Raw genomic sequence first — 12832 nt, forward strand, 5'->3', positions numbered from 1 at the left:
TACTTAGGTGAGCCTAATGTAGCAGTGATTTGCTGAGCAGGCAGCAGCACTGCTACAATTTATTCCAAGTATTTAGATGTTATGTGCAGCGTTCAATCATGCTCGAGCAGAGACACATAAAGTATATTGCACATCTTCGGGATGATAGTTGTGCTGGTTGTACGGAGGGGAATTTCCAAACACACTGTCTGACTAAATGGCGAATTGCTTCTTTCCCCTCAATCATAAACAGCTCACATATATATATATATATATATATATATATGCAACAGGACATGGAGATGGCAGAAAAAATACCTATCCATGGGCAAGGCGGTTGTAAAGGTCATCTCTGTATCCAGTTAAATTTTTGCTCTTCCTCAAGAGTTAAGATCTATAAAACGATCAATAAATCTCTTTAAATGTCTCTGCATCAAGGCTGTGTGTGATTTAACACGCCGCCTCTTCTGCTGCCTGCTTTCTGTTCGCCTCACTGACAGACGTCAGCCTTCCTCTGCTCGCAAATCTAGCTACATCACCCCCTGCCCGAGCCCACCCACCTAGAAAACGGTCAGACATTTGATGGATATCCAAACTGGTTCAAAGTCTTCTGTAAGGTTCTGATCCAGAACCATCAGGTGAGGCCCCTGTATGGAAAATGTGTCACCTGTGATCTACAGTGGGGAACAAAGTGTCCTTAGGTGTGGGATTCTTCCTTTCAGGCAGTATTGATTGAAGGACAGATGATCTGAAGAGGCCATTAGGTGGATTGAGGAGGGGTGGAAAGGCAAGGAAAGACTGTGATGAACACCCTTCTAATCATTATGCCACGTACAGAGCTGCCTACAGAATCCGCCTCACATGCAGATTTATACACACCCAAGACAGTAAAGTGGGATTCGTTCAGAATTTACTGCAGCAGTGTGAGAGATCTGTGTTCTGTTGTGTTCATTTAGATTCTTGTTTGTACCCATTTGCTGTCGCCATGTTGCGGGGATGGCTCTGCATCTGCACCAAAGTACACTTGACTGCACACCACTGATGGGTGGGGCTCTGTCACAATGAGCACAAGGAGACACAGTAATGGCACACACATACACACACAAACACAATGATTTTTTATGATGTCTCAGAGTATCTTCTTGGTCCAGGCATGTAGATTGATGTCTGGGGAGGCTAGCTGAGTATAGTAAACTGGGCTATCTACAGCTGTTGCAAACACCTCCTTTTGCTCCTCCCCTTGCAGTACGGTGTGGAGCGCGCTTGTATTCCGGGCTCATCAGACCCGAGCTAGATAAAAGCTGCTCAACTCCAGCCGAGAGCTTAATTAAAACGGCACCGCCATCGCGGAGTGACACCTTTTACAAGCTCATAACAGCTCTCTGTTCACCGTTACTGCCAATCCAATTATAGAGCAAAACAATAAAATGGACAGGGAAGGAGCTACAGCGAACAGAAGATTTTGCACAGTGGACAACAGAACTAGACTGCAGAGGTTTCAATTTCACCAGAGATGCCCATGCAAGTGTGTGGCACCGGATAAGAAACCCAGCTTCTGTGTGCATGCTTGTGTGTGTGTGTGTGTGTGTGTGTGTGTGTGTGTGTGTGTGTGTGTGTGTGTGTGTGTGTGTGTGTGTGTGTGTGTGTGTGTGTGTGTGTGTGTGTGTGTGTGTGTGTGTGTGTGTGTGTGTGTGTGTGTGTGTGTGTGTGACTCTAAGGGAGTCTAGCCCTGCTCTACCAGCATGGACACAGTTCAGCAGCATCCTGGGGATTATATTTCCCTGTGGAAGGAAACTGCCTCAATGTCATTAGGCCATAGCTCTCTCTCACACACACACACACACACACACACACACACACACACACACACACACACACACACACACACACACACTGAAGAAACCAACACGCACACAATTTTTCTTCTTTTTTTTTTTTCTTTTTTTTTAAATCCAGCGCTCCTTTGATTTGACGGTGTGTCACAGCTGGACTTGTGACACCAGTCACACTCGAACGACTACATAGGAAAACTGTGGGGGGTTATACGTATTAAAACTGTAGCACTGCAGGTGAGAGGGAGAGATGATGATGAGGAAAAATAATTAGATATAAAGACATTATTTGAGGTTGAACTACAATGAAATCATCATGGCCAACTTGTTTTACAGGGCTGTATCCTTGATAAGAATAAATACATGTCACAAAAAGAGATAGAGTTTACTTTCTCAAATATCCCAAAATGCACAAACGTCCTATTTTCTTGGGACTATTACACTTGTGCTCATGAACCTCCAGCACCTTCCACGCTGTATTATCTATCATGTTGCAATAAGAGACTGATTTCTCAGAGAAAATACATTAACAGTAGACATTTGCCTGTCTGCCTGAGTGCACTTCTTCTTCTTCTTCTTCTTCTTCTTCTTCTTCTTCTTCTTCTTCTTCTCTTCTTCTTCTTCTTCTTCTTCTTCTTCTTCTTCTTCTTCTTCTTCTTCTTCTTCTTCTTCTTCTTCTTCTTCTTCTTCTTCTTCTTCTTCTTCTTCTTCTCACTTTACTTTCTTCTCCACTCTTCCTTTACCTGACGCAGGAAGCAGACCCACCTGCTCTAACATGATGGCTCGCTGCCTCTGTCTGTGCTGGAATTGGCAGAAAATCAATCCCACTCTCATCTACAGCGAGACCCATCTTCCCCACCACCACTGCCCCCCCCTCCCGCCCTCCCCTAAACCCCTCCTTCCTCTTCTTCCTCTTCTTCCTCCCCTTCCTCCTTCACGTCTTACTCCCCCTTCTGGCTGTAATGTGTCCGTTCTGGACGGAGCACAAGCATCAGCCGCAACATCATGCCTTATCAGAGCAGGCACAAAGGCCCATGGGCACATTGTTCATCAGTATCAGCCAGCTCCAGTTTCAGCACACTGTCTGCCTCTGCCAAGCCCCACAAAACACATTCAGCACCATAAACAAGACAACAGGATGGAAACTGAAGTGGCCACCAAAATCATTCTTTGGTAAAAATGCATCTTTAATTGTGGCGCCTGTTAATTACAGAGTGGTATGAGAATAGAAAACGCTACAACGGAGGATACAGTGCATCGGTATTTATTATGCAAATGTATTCCATTTTAGACACAATTAAGTGATTAAAAAGCTGTCGCTCTCTGCTGTCTTTCTTCTCCTTGTCCTTACTTGTCATTTTCTTTGCTTTTCAGCATATTACTGTAATAAAGCCATTACTTCTTCAAGTGAATTTTAATGACTTTTTAAATAACATTTTAATGAGCTATACATTACCATAAAGCAGGAATTAGGCTAAATTGAATTGTGTGTGTGTGCATGAATGTGTATGTATGTGTGTGTTGGTATTGTTAAAGGGTGTAAAGGGAAGAGGTTCATTAAGAGTTAATTATATTGTTTCTCGGGAGCAACACCACACAGTTTTCCTGGCCAGCAGACCCGCCCACTGTGGTCCGACTGCTGTTACCGAGCTGCTCAGGGGCTTGTTAGGCCAAATTAGGGATGCTGTTTGAAAAATTAGCTTTGAATGTAGCTGCTGTTCAAATAAAGATGTTTATTTAGGCTTATCCGAAGTAGAAGCACAGTATGAGGTATGTGATGGAATTTACGTTCAGCCCCGTTGGACCCCTCACCACCTCTTCAGTTTGACCTTGATCAGATATCGTCTCATCATCCCCTGTTGTGTTATGTCTTGCCTCTTTCTTTCCTTTGTGCTCAAACCATAGCACACAAGCTCTGTCTCTTGTATTCGCTCCAAGGCTCTATTAAAGATGCACATTTCATGCGGTATCACCAACTGTGATTCCCCCTCCCTACTATAATATCACTGCCAGTCATATGATTCGCTTTACTTTCTTTATTTTCCATATTTCCTGCATCTTATCTGTGAAAGTGACAGTGTTATTTACAATCCCTTAGCTCAGGATTTGCAGATAGGGAGAATGGTGGTGGAGATCATATCAGACCTGGCCGGTCTGTGGAGAATGACTGGGTGTGCATGTATATGGCTTCATCTGCAGAACCTCATCTGCAGTCAGTGCAGAGAGAGCACTGACAAGCCAGTGAAAGTGAGTGGAAGTGGGCAAGATGCAATGCATGGGACAACGCTGTGGGATTGGGGGAAAAAAATGATGAACTGCAGCGCTGCGGAGCTAGAAGGAAAAGACTGACCCCCGATGATGGTGAGAATAAGGCAGACAGAGAGAGATGGTTATGAGCCGTGCTAATGATGAGAGTCTTCTTTTCAGCTCTCGGAGGTGGTACAGCCTTGGGCATGACTAGACGGCCATATTTTTGCAGCTGTTGCTCTGGTCTGACCTGCAACCCCTCAGTTGAGGAATAGAGGGGATGTGTGAACCTGCTGCTTGCCTGCCTGCTGAGGGGGTAATTTTCACATCTGGAGGGGGGTCAAAGGTTAGCCCTGGCCGGTGGGAGGGCAATGAGCGAGCAAAAAAAGCTTGTATCCAGACAAATGGAGCATATCTCCTTTCAGAGTTGCATTATATTGTGTGGTATTATCCTTCTCCTGCCTTTAGCGTCAACAGTAATACAAAACATCAATGACAGCACATAGAAGGGGGTTTGGTATGTTTTTGTCAAGTGACATATATATTGTCTCTCTTCTCTAAGGCTAGAATTGAAAATGGCGCTATTGTAGTAGCACTCTGCTGGATGAAGCGCAAAAAACACTCCAATGAAATGATATTATAGCTTGGAGCTACCTTTCTACAGCTCTCCCAGTTTGTGTGTGCATGGTTTATTTTCTAATCAGAGTGTGGGTAGGAGGTGGTGGGTTTGGGTGCCAGGGGTTTGGCCCCGGGCCCCTCGCTGCTGTAATCTCTCTGTGTGTTTCTTAGCCCCTGACCCGGGAGAATATCTCTGAAAGCACCGAGAGTCTGTTCCACAGTAAATAGAGAGGGAAAAGTAATAACAACACAAACATACACAAACATTCCCATTTGCAGTTTTAAAAAAAGATACCAAGCCCTGCAGATTTTAAGCTTCTCAGTTGTGTGTGTAGGTTTTTGTGTGTGCGGTGAACGTCTATCAAATTGATGTGAATGTCAAAACAGAATTTAAAGAAAAAAAGGTTTTAGACATCTGTGGTGTTGTGGCAGCAAAGCGAGGTGCGCTCCTGTAGGTGAATGTGTTTGTCAGCACTTATCTCAGTATGCAAGCTGGACGCTTCAGTCAAGGCTCCCCACTAATCTTTCCGACAAGCAGTGTCACCCTCCAGTGAGTAATATCTTGGGTGGGAGAAGAGAGCGCACTGTACAAAATATTTCTCCTCATCCTGTCCTTGCCCTGCCACCTCTGTGTTATGATGCTGGGTGTTTGTCCCATCATGTTCCTGTGTCCAGATGATTTTCTTTGTATGCTAGTTGTGTGTCAGTGTTGCGTGGTAATAGTGTGTTAGTTGTGTGTTTGCGAGTCTATCCTGGATTTTAAAAAACACACACAACTGTAGACTGTGCTAATGGTAGCTGGCACAGGCCTCTCCTGCCAATGTAGGACAGTCTGGGTTACAAAGTAACTGTGTGGGTGTCTCCTTTGAGTTTTTGTTTTGGCAAAGACGTCCCCTCTCAACCCCTTGGCAGTTTCACAGTGCAAGTTGCAACCTGACTTCTTCCCCTTTAAGTCTGAGGTGTTGAAACCGTGCCAGCTGAAAAAGCTGCAAATTTGCCATGCTGTGCCCCCTGCCTGATGCTCCTTCATTCAAATCAGCCCACTCCTCTGAAATTTTGGAAAGAAAGAAATAAGTAAAAATACAGGAAGGCAAACGCATATTAATATTTTTCAGACATGGGTTCTTTTTAGCCTGCAGCCGGATTGACAGATGTAGCACTTGCCAACAGAAGGGTGTAAATGTAAAAATATATAAATATTAATAAGCAAGTAAGCAAGACGGCAGAGTTTGAGGCCTGCTGGAACTCCTTGGGAGGTTAGATGTTTTTAGTGGCAGAAGCGCTGAATGTTTCAGGGGGATAGAGAAGCAATTACCTAGCTGATTCAGGCCTACGTGCCTACAGGGCCTCTGAGTCGAAGCCAGAGTTCACCTCCTGACAGCGTACACACGGACCCGCTTAATGATACACACACATATCAGATGCCTCTCACAGATTAACACAGAAGTCATGAACCAATCATAGTAGGATGCCGATGCGAATGCAATTGCTTGTCTTATGATTACCACCACGTTATAGTCGCTCCCATGGAGGTGCCTGCAGGCAAATGTGGAACCATGGATGAGATGTGTACGATTAATGAAGCAGCATAAATATGTATATTTGAGTTGTGTTTGTGCTTGGACTGTAGGTTAATGACCTTGATGACTGTGGCCTTGTCGTCAGGATTAGAAAGTGTGTTTGGCTTGGCCTCTTCCCTCATTGACTTAGTAAATGTATGTGGTGAGTGTTGTCTTGGTATCAGCAAGCCCTGAACCTACGCACAGGACATAATCCTCTCGCCAGTGTTGTGGCTGTTTATTTGCTTGTAGCTGTTTGTAAGCTAATGTTTATTCTGCCCTCAACAAGTGTGTGGACGCACCGTATTTTATTTGTCAGAGCGTGCGGCTACTCTGTTTATGTATTTATTGTGTCTATTTGTTGTGTATTTATTTCGATTGCAGAGTAGGGATGCATTTACTGTGACGTACTGTGTGCTGCGTTAGATTAGATTAGACAGCGTGGCACAAGCACCGTAATGATGCACCTAATGTGTGTTCCTTTTGTCACCGTTCTGTTTCAGAGGAAATTGATTTTGACAAAAATCCCACGGGTGCTATCAGCGGTGAATGGAAAGGAGCAATTAAATCCAACGTGATCTTGAAAACAACAGCCTGTGTATGGTCCAAACCCGGCTATGATTTCAAACAGCAGGACATATGTTTGTAATGCAAATGCAGAGAGCCCAGTGGTGGTGGCTGTTATGCCCACCCTGGCTAGGGGGTCCAGCACACTGGAGCCCCCTAATTACCTTAGCTCTCTAGATTAGAGGGCAGCCCTGCATAAGAGGAGAGAAAATCTCTATCTCTACCTCTTCTGTATTCTCTCCTATTACCCCTGTGTAAAGGTTTCATTTGAATTCATGTCACACAAAAGTCCCACTCTATACCCCTGTGCATCCCCAGGATAATTGGGTTGAAAGCTTCCTCTCTTCCTCCACTCTGCTTCCCCTTGGTCTAAATAAATAAATAAGAAGACAATGGCTGCACAGATTTCTGCAGAGCGGGTAAGAAGAGCGAATGAAGAGATGAGAGTAAGCCTGGAGCGCAGGGACCAGTTATCCCCTCTTATAATCCCGGCCCTCACTGCCCCCCCCCCCCCCCCCCCGTGCCACATGGAATTTACATAAGGACCTGTGGTGCTGCCCTTAATTTAGCCCTCCTCAAGCAGCTTCAAATACCCCCCCCCCCCCAAACAAGCCCAGTCCTTTTATCCATCACAGGAGTCATGTGTCCGGTGCTGCTGCGTTGATGGACACGTCCCTGAAACTGGAATTCCTAAAGTCCTATTGCACGGGTTAAATTTATTGTAGATGAAATGGGAAGAAATCTGTTTGAGTACACACAGCAGGGGAGTCGGAGCAACCTGGGTTTTATAGCTTTAAACCATTTCTTTGACCACGTAGGGTGTTTTGTATCTTCACTCATCGGTATGGAGGTTGTATCATGTCCTGAATACACCATCCACTCAGTTTATTTTCTTCCACCTAATTGTGGCTGTTTGTGTATGTTTGTGCTTTCACATTTGCATTTGTGTGCTCATTGGTGTGTTTGCGTGTGACAGCAGCTCTCCTTGCTTGATAATGAGCCGGTGTTGTGTGTTCACTGAACATTATGCATGGCGCGAGGCTATCTCTGTGACAAAAGCCCTACCTGAGGGTGATTAGATTCAAGGCCGCAGTTGTTCAACAGACCACCCGCTGTTCTTCGTGTGTTCGCACATATCAGACTGTGTGGCAGAGTGCATGTGTACTGTGTTGCTAAAATGAAGCGGTGTCGCACCCCTGTGAGCTCTCACAAGTGAATGACACGAGGCTTCGGGGCGTTCTGACTCTGTTTGTTCTGCTACCTCCACAGGGACCTTCATTAGCTCCAATTAGCTTTCACTTGCGCTTGCCCAGTCAGATCACATCACATCCTGTTTAGATAGCTTAGATAAATGCTGAATACATTCACACTGTTGTGCACACCACTTCATATAAGAAGACATTTTAAAACACATTGTAACACACTGAGGCATTTAAATGTATACTGTTTGCACTTTAGCCTTCTTGAATTGGTTTCCCTTTTTATTTTCATCAGTGCTGCGAGATGACTTCAGACAAAACCCTACGGACGTGGTGGTGGCAGCAGGAGAGCCGGCCATCCTTGAGTGTGTCCCCCCCAGGGGCCATCCGGAGCCCACCATCTACTGGAAGAAGGACAAAGTGCGAATTGACGACAAAGATGACAGGATCACCGTGAGTTTCATTACCATCTATTTTGATAACAGGAATAAATAAGGGCTACTATCAATGTCCACTGTTAACATTGCGATTAGTATCTGAGCACAAAATAATAAAAAAAAAAAAAAAAGCCCTTGCCTCTGGAATAGTCTGCCGTTGAATACGATACATTGGACGGTGCTTTCATGCATTGGGAGCCAGTGAAGGAAAATAGTTTTACTGCTGCAGTTATGACTACTAATGGTTTGACAAGAAAATACTTCAGAAGAGAAAAATTGGAGAAAAATGGGAGACAGGACTTTTTTTTTTTTTTTTTTTTTAAATCTGTGAATTCAAAAGGAATTTTTTTTTTTTTTTTTTTTCTTTAGATTCGAGGAGGGAAGCTAATGATCTCCAACACAAGAAAGAGCGATGCTGGCATGTACATCTGTGTGGGCACCAACATGGTTGGTGAAAGGGACAGCGAGACAGCACAAGTCACAGTGTTTGGTAAGTTATATTTCTCCAGGTGTCCTAAAACTTGTTTCTACTTGATGTTGTAGGCTGACATCCATCAAGGTTACTTTATTATTATCAGGAAATACTAGAAATCCTTTGAAGCCAAATGTTTTCACTGTTTGATTTTGATCCCTCAGGATTATCCTTTTTCACTGAGTTACATACAATTTGGAGCATATTTATTGCACATCATATTTGAAGTTAGCCATTAGGCCGCCATAATGTTACACTAAGTAAAATGTCATGCGTAAATTGGTTCAATAAATGAATTCAGTTACCTTTGCTATATTGTTTTGCCAATGTAATGATCATGAAAGAACAGATGATCACGACATGGTAATGAGCAGAATATGAGTGATCAGAGGGAATCATTCTGCAGGAAGAAGGCTCTGTGAGGAATAATACATGTTCTGTGCTGCCAAAATGTGACTTAATGAAATTATGTATTTCTGTCATCATCCTGTAGAGCGACCAACCTTCCTCCGGAGGCCCATCAACCAGGTGGTCCTGGAAGAGGAGATGGTGGAGTTCCGCTGCCAGGTTCAAGGAGACCCCCAACCCAATGTGCGCTGGAGGAAAGATGACATCGATGTTCCTCGTGGGAGGTATGTACATCTACTAGAATAATCTCAGAGAGTCTTAAATTCCGATAGCGATGAGGGGATTTCTCTTCATTCCTCTATGTTGAATATGACTTTCTATGTGTTTGTGTGCATGTGAGTGTTTGTGTGTGTGTGTGTGTGTGTGTGTGTGTGTGTGTGTGTGTGTGTGTGTGTGTGTGTGTGTGTGTGTGTGTGTGTGTGTGTGTGTGTGTGTGTGTGTGTGTGGGCACGCCAGTCTATGTGCTATGTCGTCATATGACAGACTGCAGGAGCTGTTCAGGCACTGATGTCAGTCTGAGTGTCCGTTTCAAACTGACTCACTGTCAGCTCTCACCTGGGGTAGGTGCTAATAAATACACCTATTAGGCTGTACAAAGTGCACATTACACATTCGGGGAAACATGATTCCACCTGTGGATGCCTCAGAAGTCATGGATAGACAGTGTCTCATGTCAAGGAAAAGGTCTGCATGAAGACAAACAGATATTGAGCAAGACAATTAAATGTGAGTGACAGGTAAGTCGCTGGGGAGCCTGAAAGGAAGACGTTTAGAGGAGCAGGAAAAAATGTGCCACGTAGTAAAGTAGACAGGTAGAGACAGAGACAGATAGAATGACAGGAGATAAAAAGAGACAGTGTATAGCAGCTGACGTGACCCTAGAGTGTCTGTGTACAGGTGCAGCTGTTCAGGGGAATTCTTGGCACAGAGAAACCTGGAAGATAATCACTACCTCCTCTACACATTTTACCCCATTCAGTGTGTGTATCACCACAGACATGACACATTCATCCGTGCACACGTCCAAAGACAGAAACTGATGTAAAGAAAAAGCAATACAAGTCTGTAATTGGCAAAGCAATGCGAGCAACCCTGCCAAGTATAGCCTGTCTCACTTCCTGTAAAAAGCCACTGATGATAGTGATACTGTTCTCACTGGGTCCTGTGTGTTTGCCTATCGCTGCACTGAGTCACTTGACTCACAGTCAACAGCAGTGTCATTGTCAGGAGTGGACTTCAAAGAGACCAGTGTTCTGTCCCCAGCCAGCAGGCCAGTCACACACCGCTTGGATCACCTCATAAAACATACACTCAGTGGACCTGACATCTCTCAAGGCTAGCTGCAGAGCTGATCGTGGGCGGGTTGTTTGTGCCTGATAAGGATTTGGTTCACTGGGCAGTGGGACATGAGCGCAGTGCCAAAGCAAACACATAAAAGTATTTCACTCATGTCTTTGATAGGGAGTTGGCTCTCGAAATGAGTTCATTTTGTACACTAATTAAGAGATTTATAACAGAGTAGGATGGGTGTCATGCGCTTTGCTTACTGTATTATCTCTTTGAAGTTTGTTCTTATTTGGATACAGTACACAGAAAAAAAGATACTGCCAAAATTAATAAGCAATAGATAGTACAGTATTTCTAATCACAATGTAAGAACTATTGTTTTCCTTGCTAGTCTCCCGGAATTGCTTTGATGCTAAAAACATGAAGACAATATTTTAATTCTGACATTTCCTGCTACAATTTGTTTCCTTTCAAAACAAAGACTCCTCATATTTTTAAGTGACAATCAGTTCCTGCTTTCTCTACTTTTTTTAGTAGTTTACAGTTTATTAAATGGCAAGTGTTCTGAAGAAGAAGAAATACAAAGGCAGCCGTTGTGTCTTCACGCTTTGGGCCCCCACCAGCTGTATCAGTGCCATAAGAATAAAAGACGACTAAAGATCAAGCAGGACTGTATGCAGTTGGGAGTGGTCTTTTGGTCTGTTTGCTCTATATCCAGAAAGGTTACGCTGTCCTTATTATTATGATAAGCTGTAGAGAGAGGGAGACTTAGCAAGATCGCTCCTCTTTACCATCAAATTGTTTCAACTTGTCTTTGCTGGTCCCTTTACATGCCTGTGTCTCTCCGAGGATGTCTCTGTGTGCTACTTTCATACTAGGAAGAAGGGAAATGGAGCCTCCGCTGAGTAAACAGGTTGTTAATATGCTCAGTGGCTCCAGCAGCCTCCCAGGCAAACACATGCACACACTGGCACATCGACATAAAGCACAGCAGGCTGGCAGCGGCTTCAGTCTCTGTGGGATGAAAAAGGCGAAAGAGACCGAACAATAATGGTTTCAATTAGAAGACAAAGGCAACGGTGCTGCTCGTTTACCTCTGCGTGGTTGTTTTAATATGTTTGTATACAAAAATTAAATCAAAATCACCAAACAGTCACACTGTGTCTACATGCTTCAGTGCTACAGTGTGATAAAATAGGTCAAATCTAGTTTTTCAGTTTACATTATGATGAGAAATCCCCAGAGATTTCCCTGTGAAACCATTAAAATTACAGTCTGGCACATGTCAGAGTAAATAGCTCAAAACTGTAAATGAACATGTCAGGGAACAACTGGTGCAACATGATGATACATATTCCTTTATCTGCTAAGGAAATATTTGCATTGACTGCATTTAGATTCCAGGCCAAATCTTTATTTTTATTTTTGTTTTGTTTTGTTTTGCTCATATGTGACTCAGATTAGATTTTTTTTTTCTTCATATAGCATGAAATCTGATCTTTCCCATTTGGATTTGGGCCACTTTCATTGACTCTTGACTTTAATTCAAACAACAAAAGATGTAGTTTACCAGTCCACTAGAGAACAGTGTATGTGATGGTTGGCCTCACGAGCTAGCGAGCTAGGTTATAAATTGTTGGATGGATAAAACAGCAGATTTTTTTCCACAGTAGGCTTGAGTCTGCGAGGAATCAATGTGGATTTGTTTAAAGTAAATCTTTTCTAAACCAAACAGCTTTTCAGTCACGTGGTTTTGTTGTTTTTTAAACCTAACTTCATGGTTTTGTTTGTCTAAACCATGTGGTTTTGTTGTTTTTTTAAACCTAACTTCATGGTTTTGTTTTTCTAAACCACATAGTTTTTGTCACTTAGTCACTGTGACACTGACATGCTGCCCGCTAGTGGATTGGCAAGATATTAAACGCTTAAAAAAAAAAAAAAAAGTGCACACCTACTGTCACACAGAACTCTAAACTGTGTACTGATCTAATTAAACTAAAATCCAAGGTGTCTCTGAGGACAGGACCTAAATTATAAGTGTGGTGAAAAACAGAAGGTAATTGGGACTTTAATTATTACCAGGGTTGGAGGAGAAAAATCCCCACATGTGCTCCAGGCGGGATTAAAATCACTGACCAGCACATGTAATATTAAAATCAGACAACCTCTCCTCAATAAATCTGGTTTGGATGGGGCTCATTCTTTTTACCAATATACATAAGATTAG

General features: G+C 43.4%; 1 protein-coding gene across 9 annotated transcripts in view; it reads left to right on the plus strand.

Annotated features, from left to right (window-relative positions):
* Positions 1-12832, plus strand: part of robo2 (roundabout, axon guidance receptor, homolog 2 (Drosophila)) — a 257149-nt gene that overhangs the window by 187436 nt on the left and 56881 nt on the right. For all 9 annotated transcript variants that reach the window (XM_069707330.1, XM_069707327.1, XM_069707331.1 and 6 more), the window contains exons 3-5: positions 8297-8454; positions 8808-8928; positions 9404-9542. In XM_069707330.1, the coding sequence (XP_069563431.1) occupies positions 8297-8454; positions 8808-8928; positions 9404-9542 (418 nt within the window). The remainder of the gene's footprint in view (positions 1-8296; positions 8455-8807; positions 8929-9403; positions 9543-12832) is intronic.

The sequence above is a fragment of the Brachyistius frenatus genome, unplaced genomic scaffold (genome assembly GCF_029030835.1).
Source record: "Brachyistius frenatus isolate BFR_SWC_R1_liver_20210118 unplaced genomic scaffold, ASM2903083v1 Contig_68, whole genome shotgun sequence".
Taxonomy (NCBI): domain Eukaryota; kingdom Metazoa; phylum Chordata; class Actinopteri; family Embiotocidae; genus Brachyistius; species Brachyistius frenatus.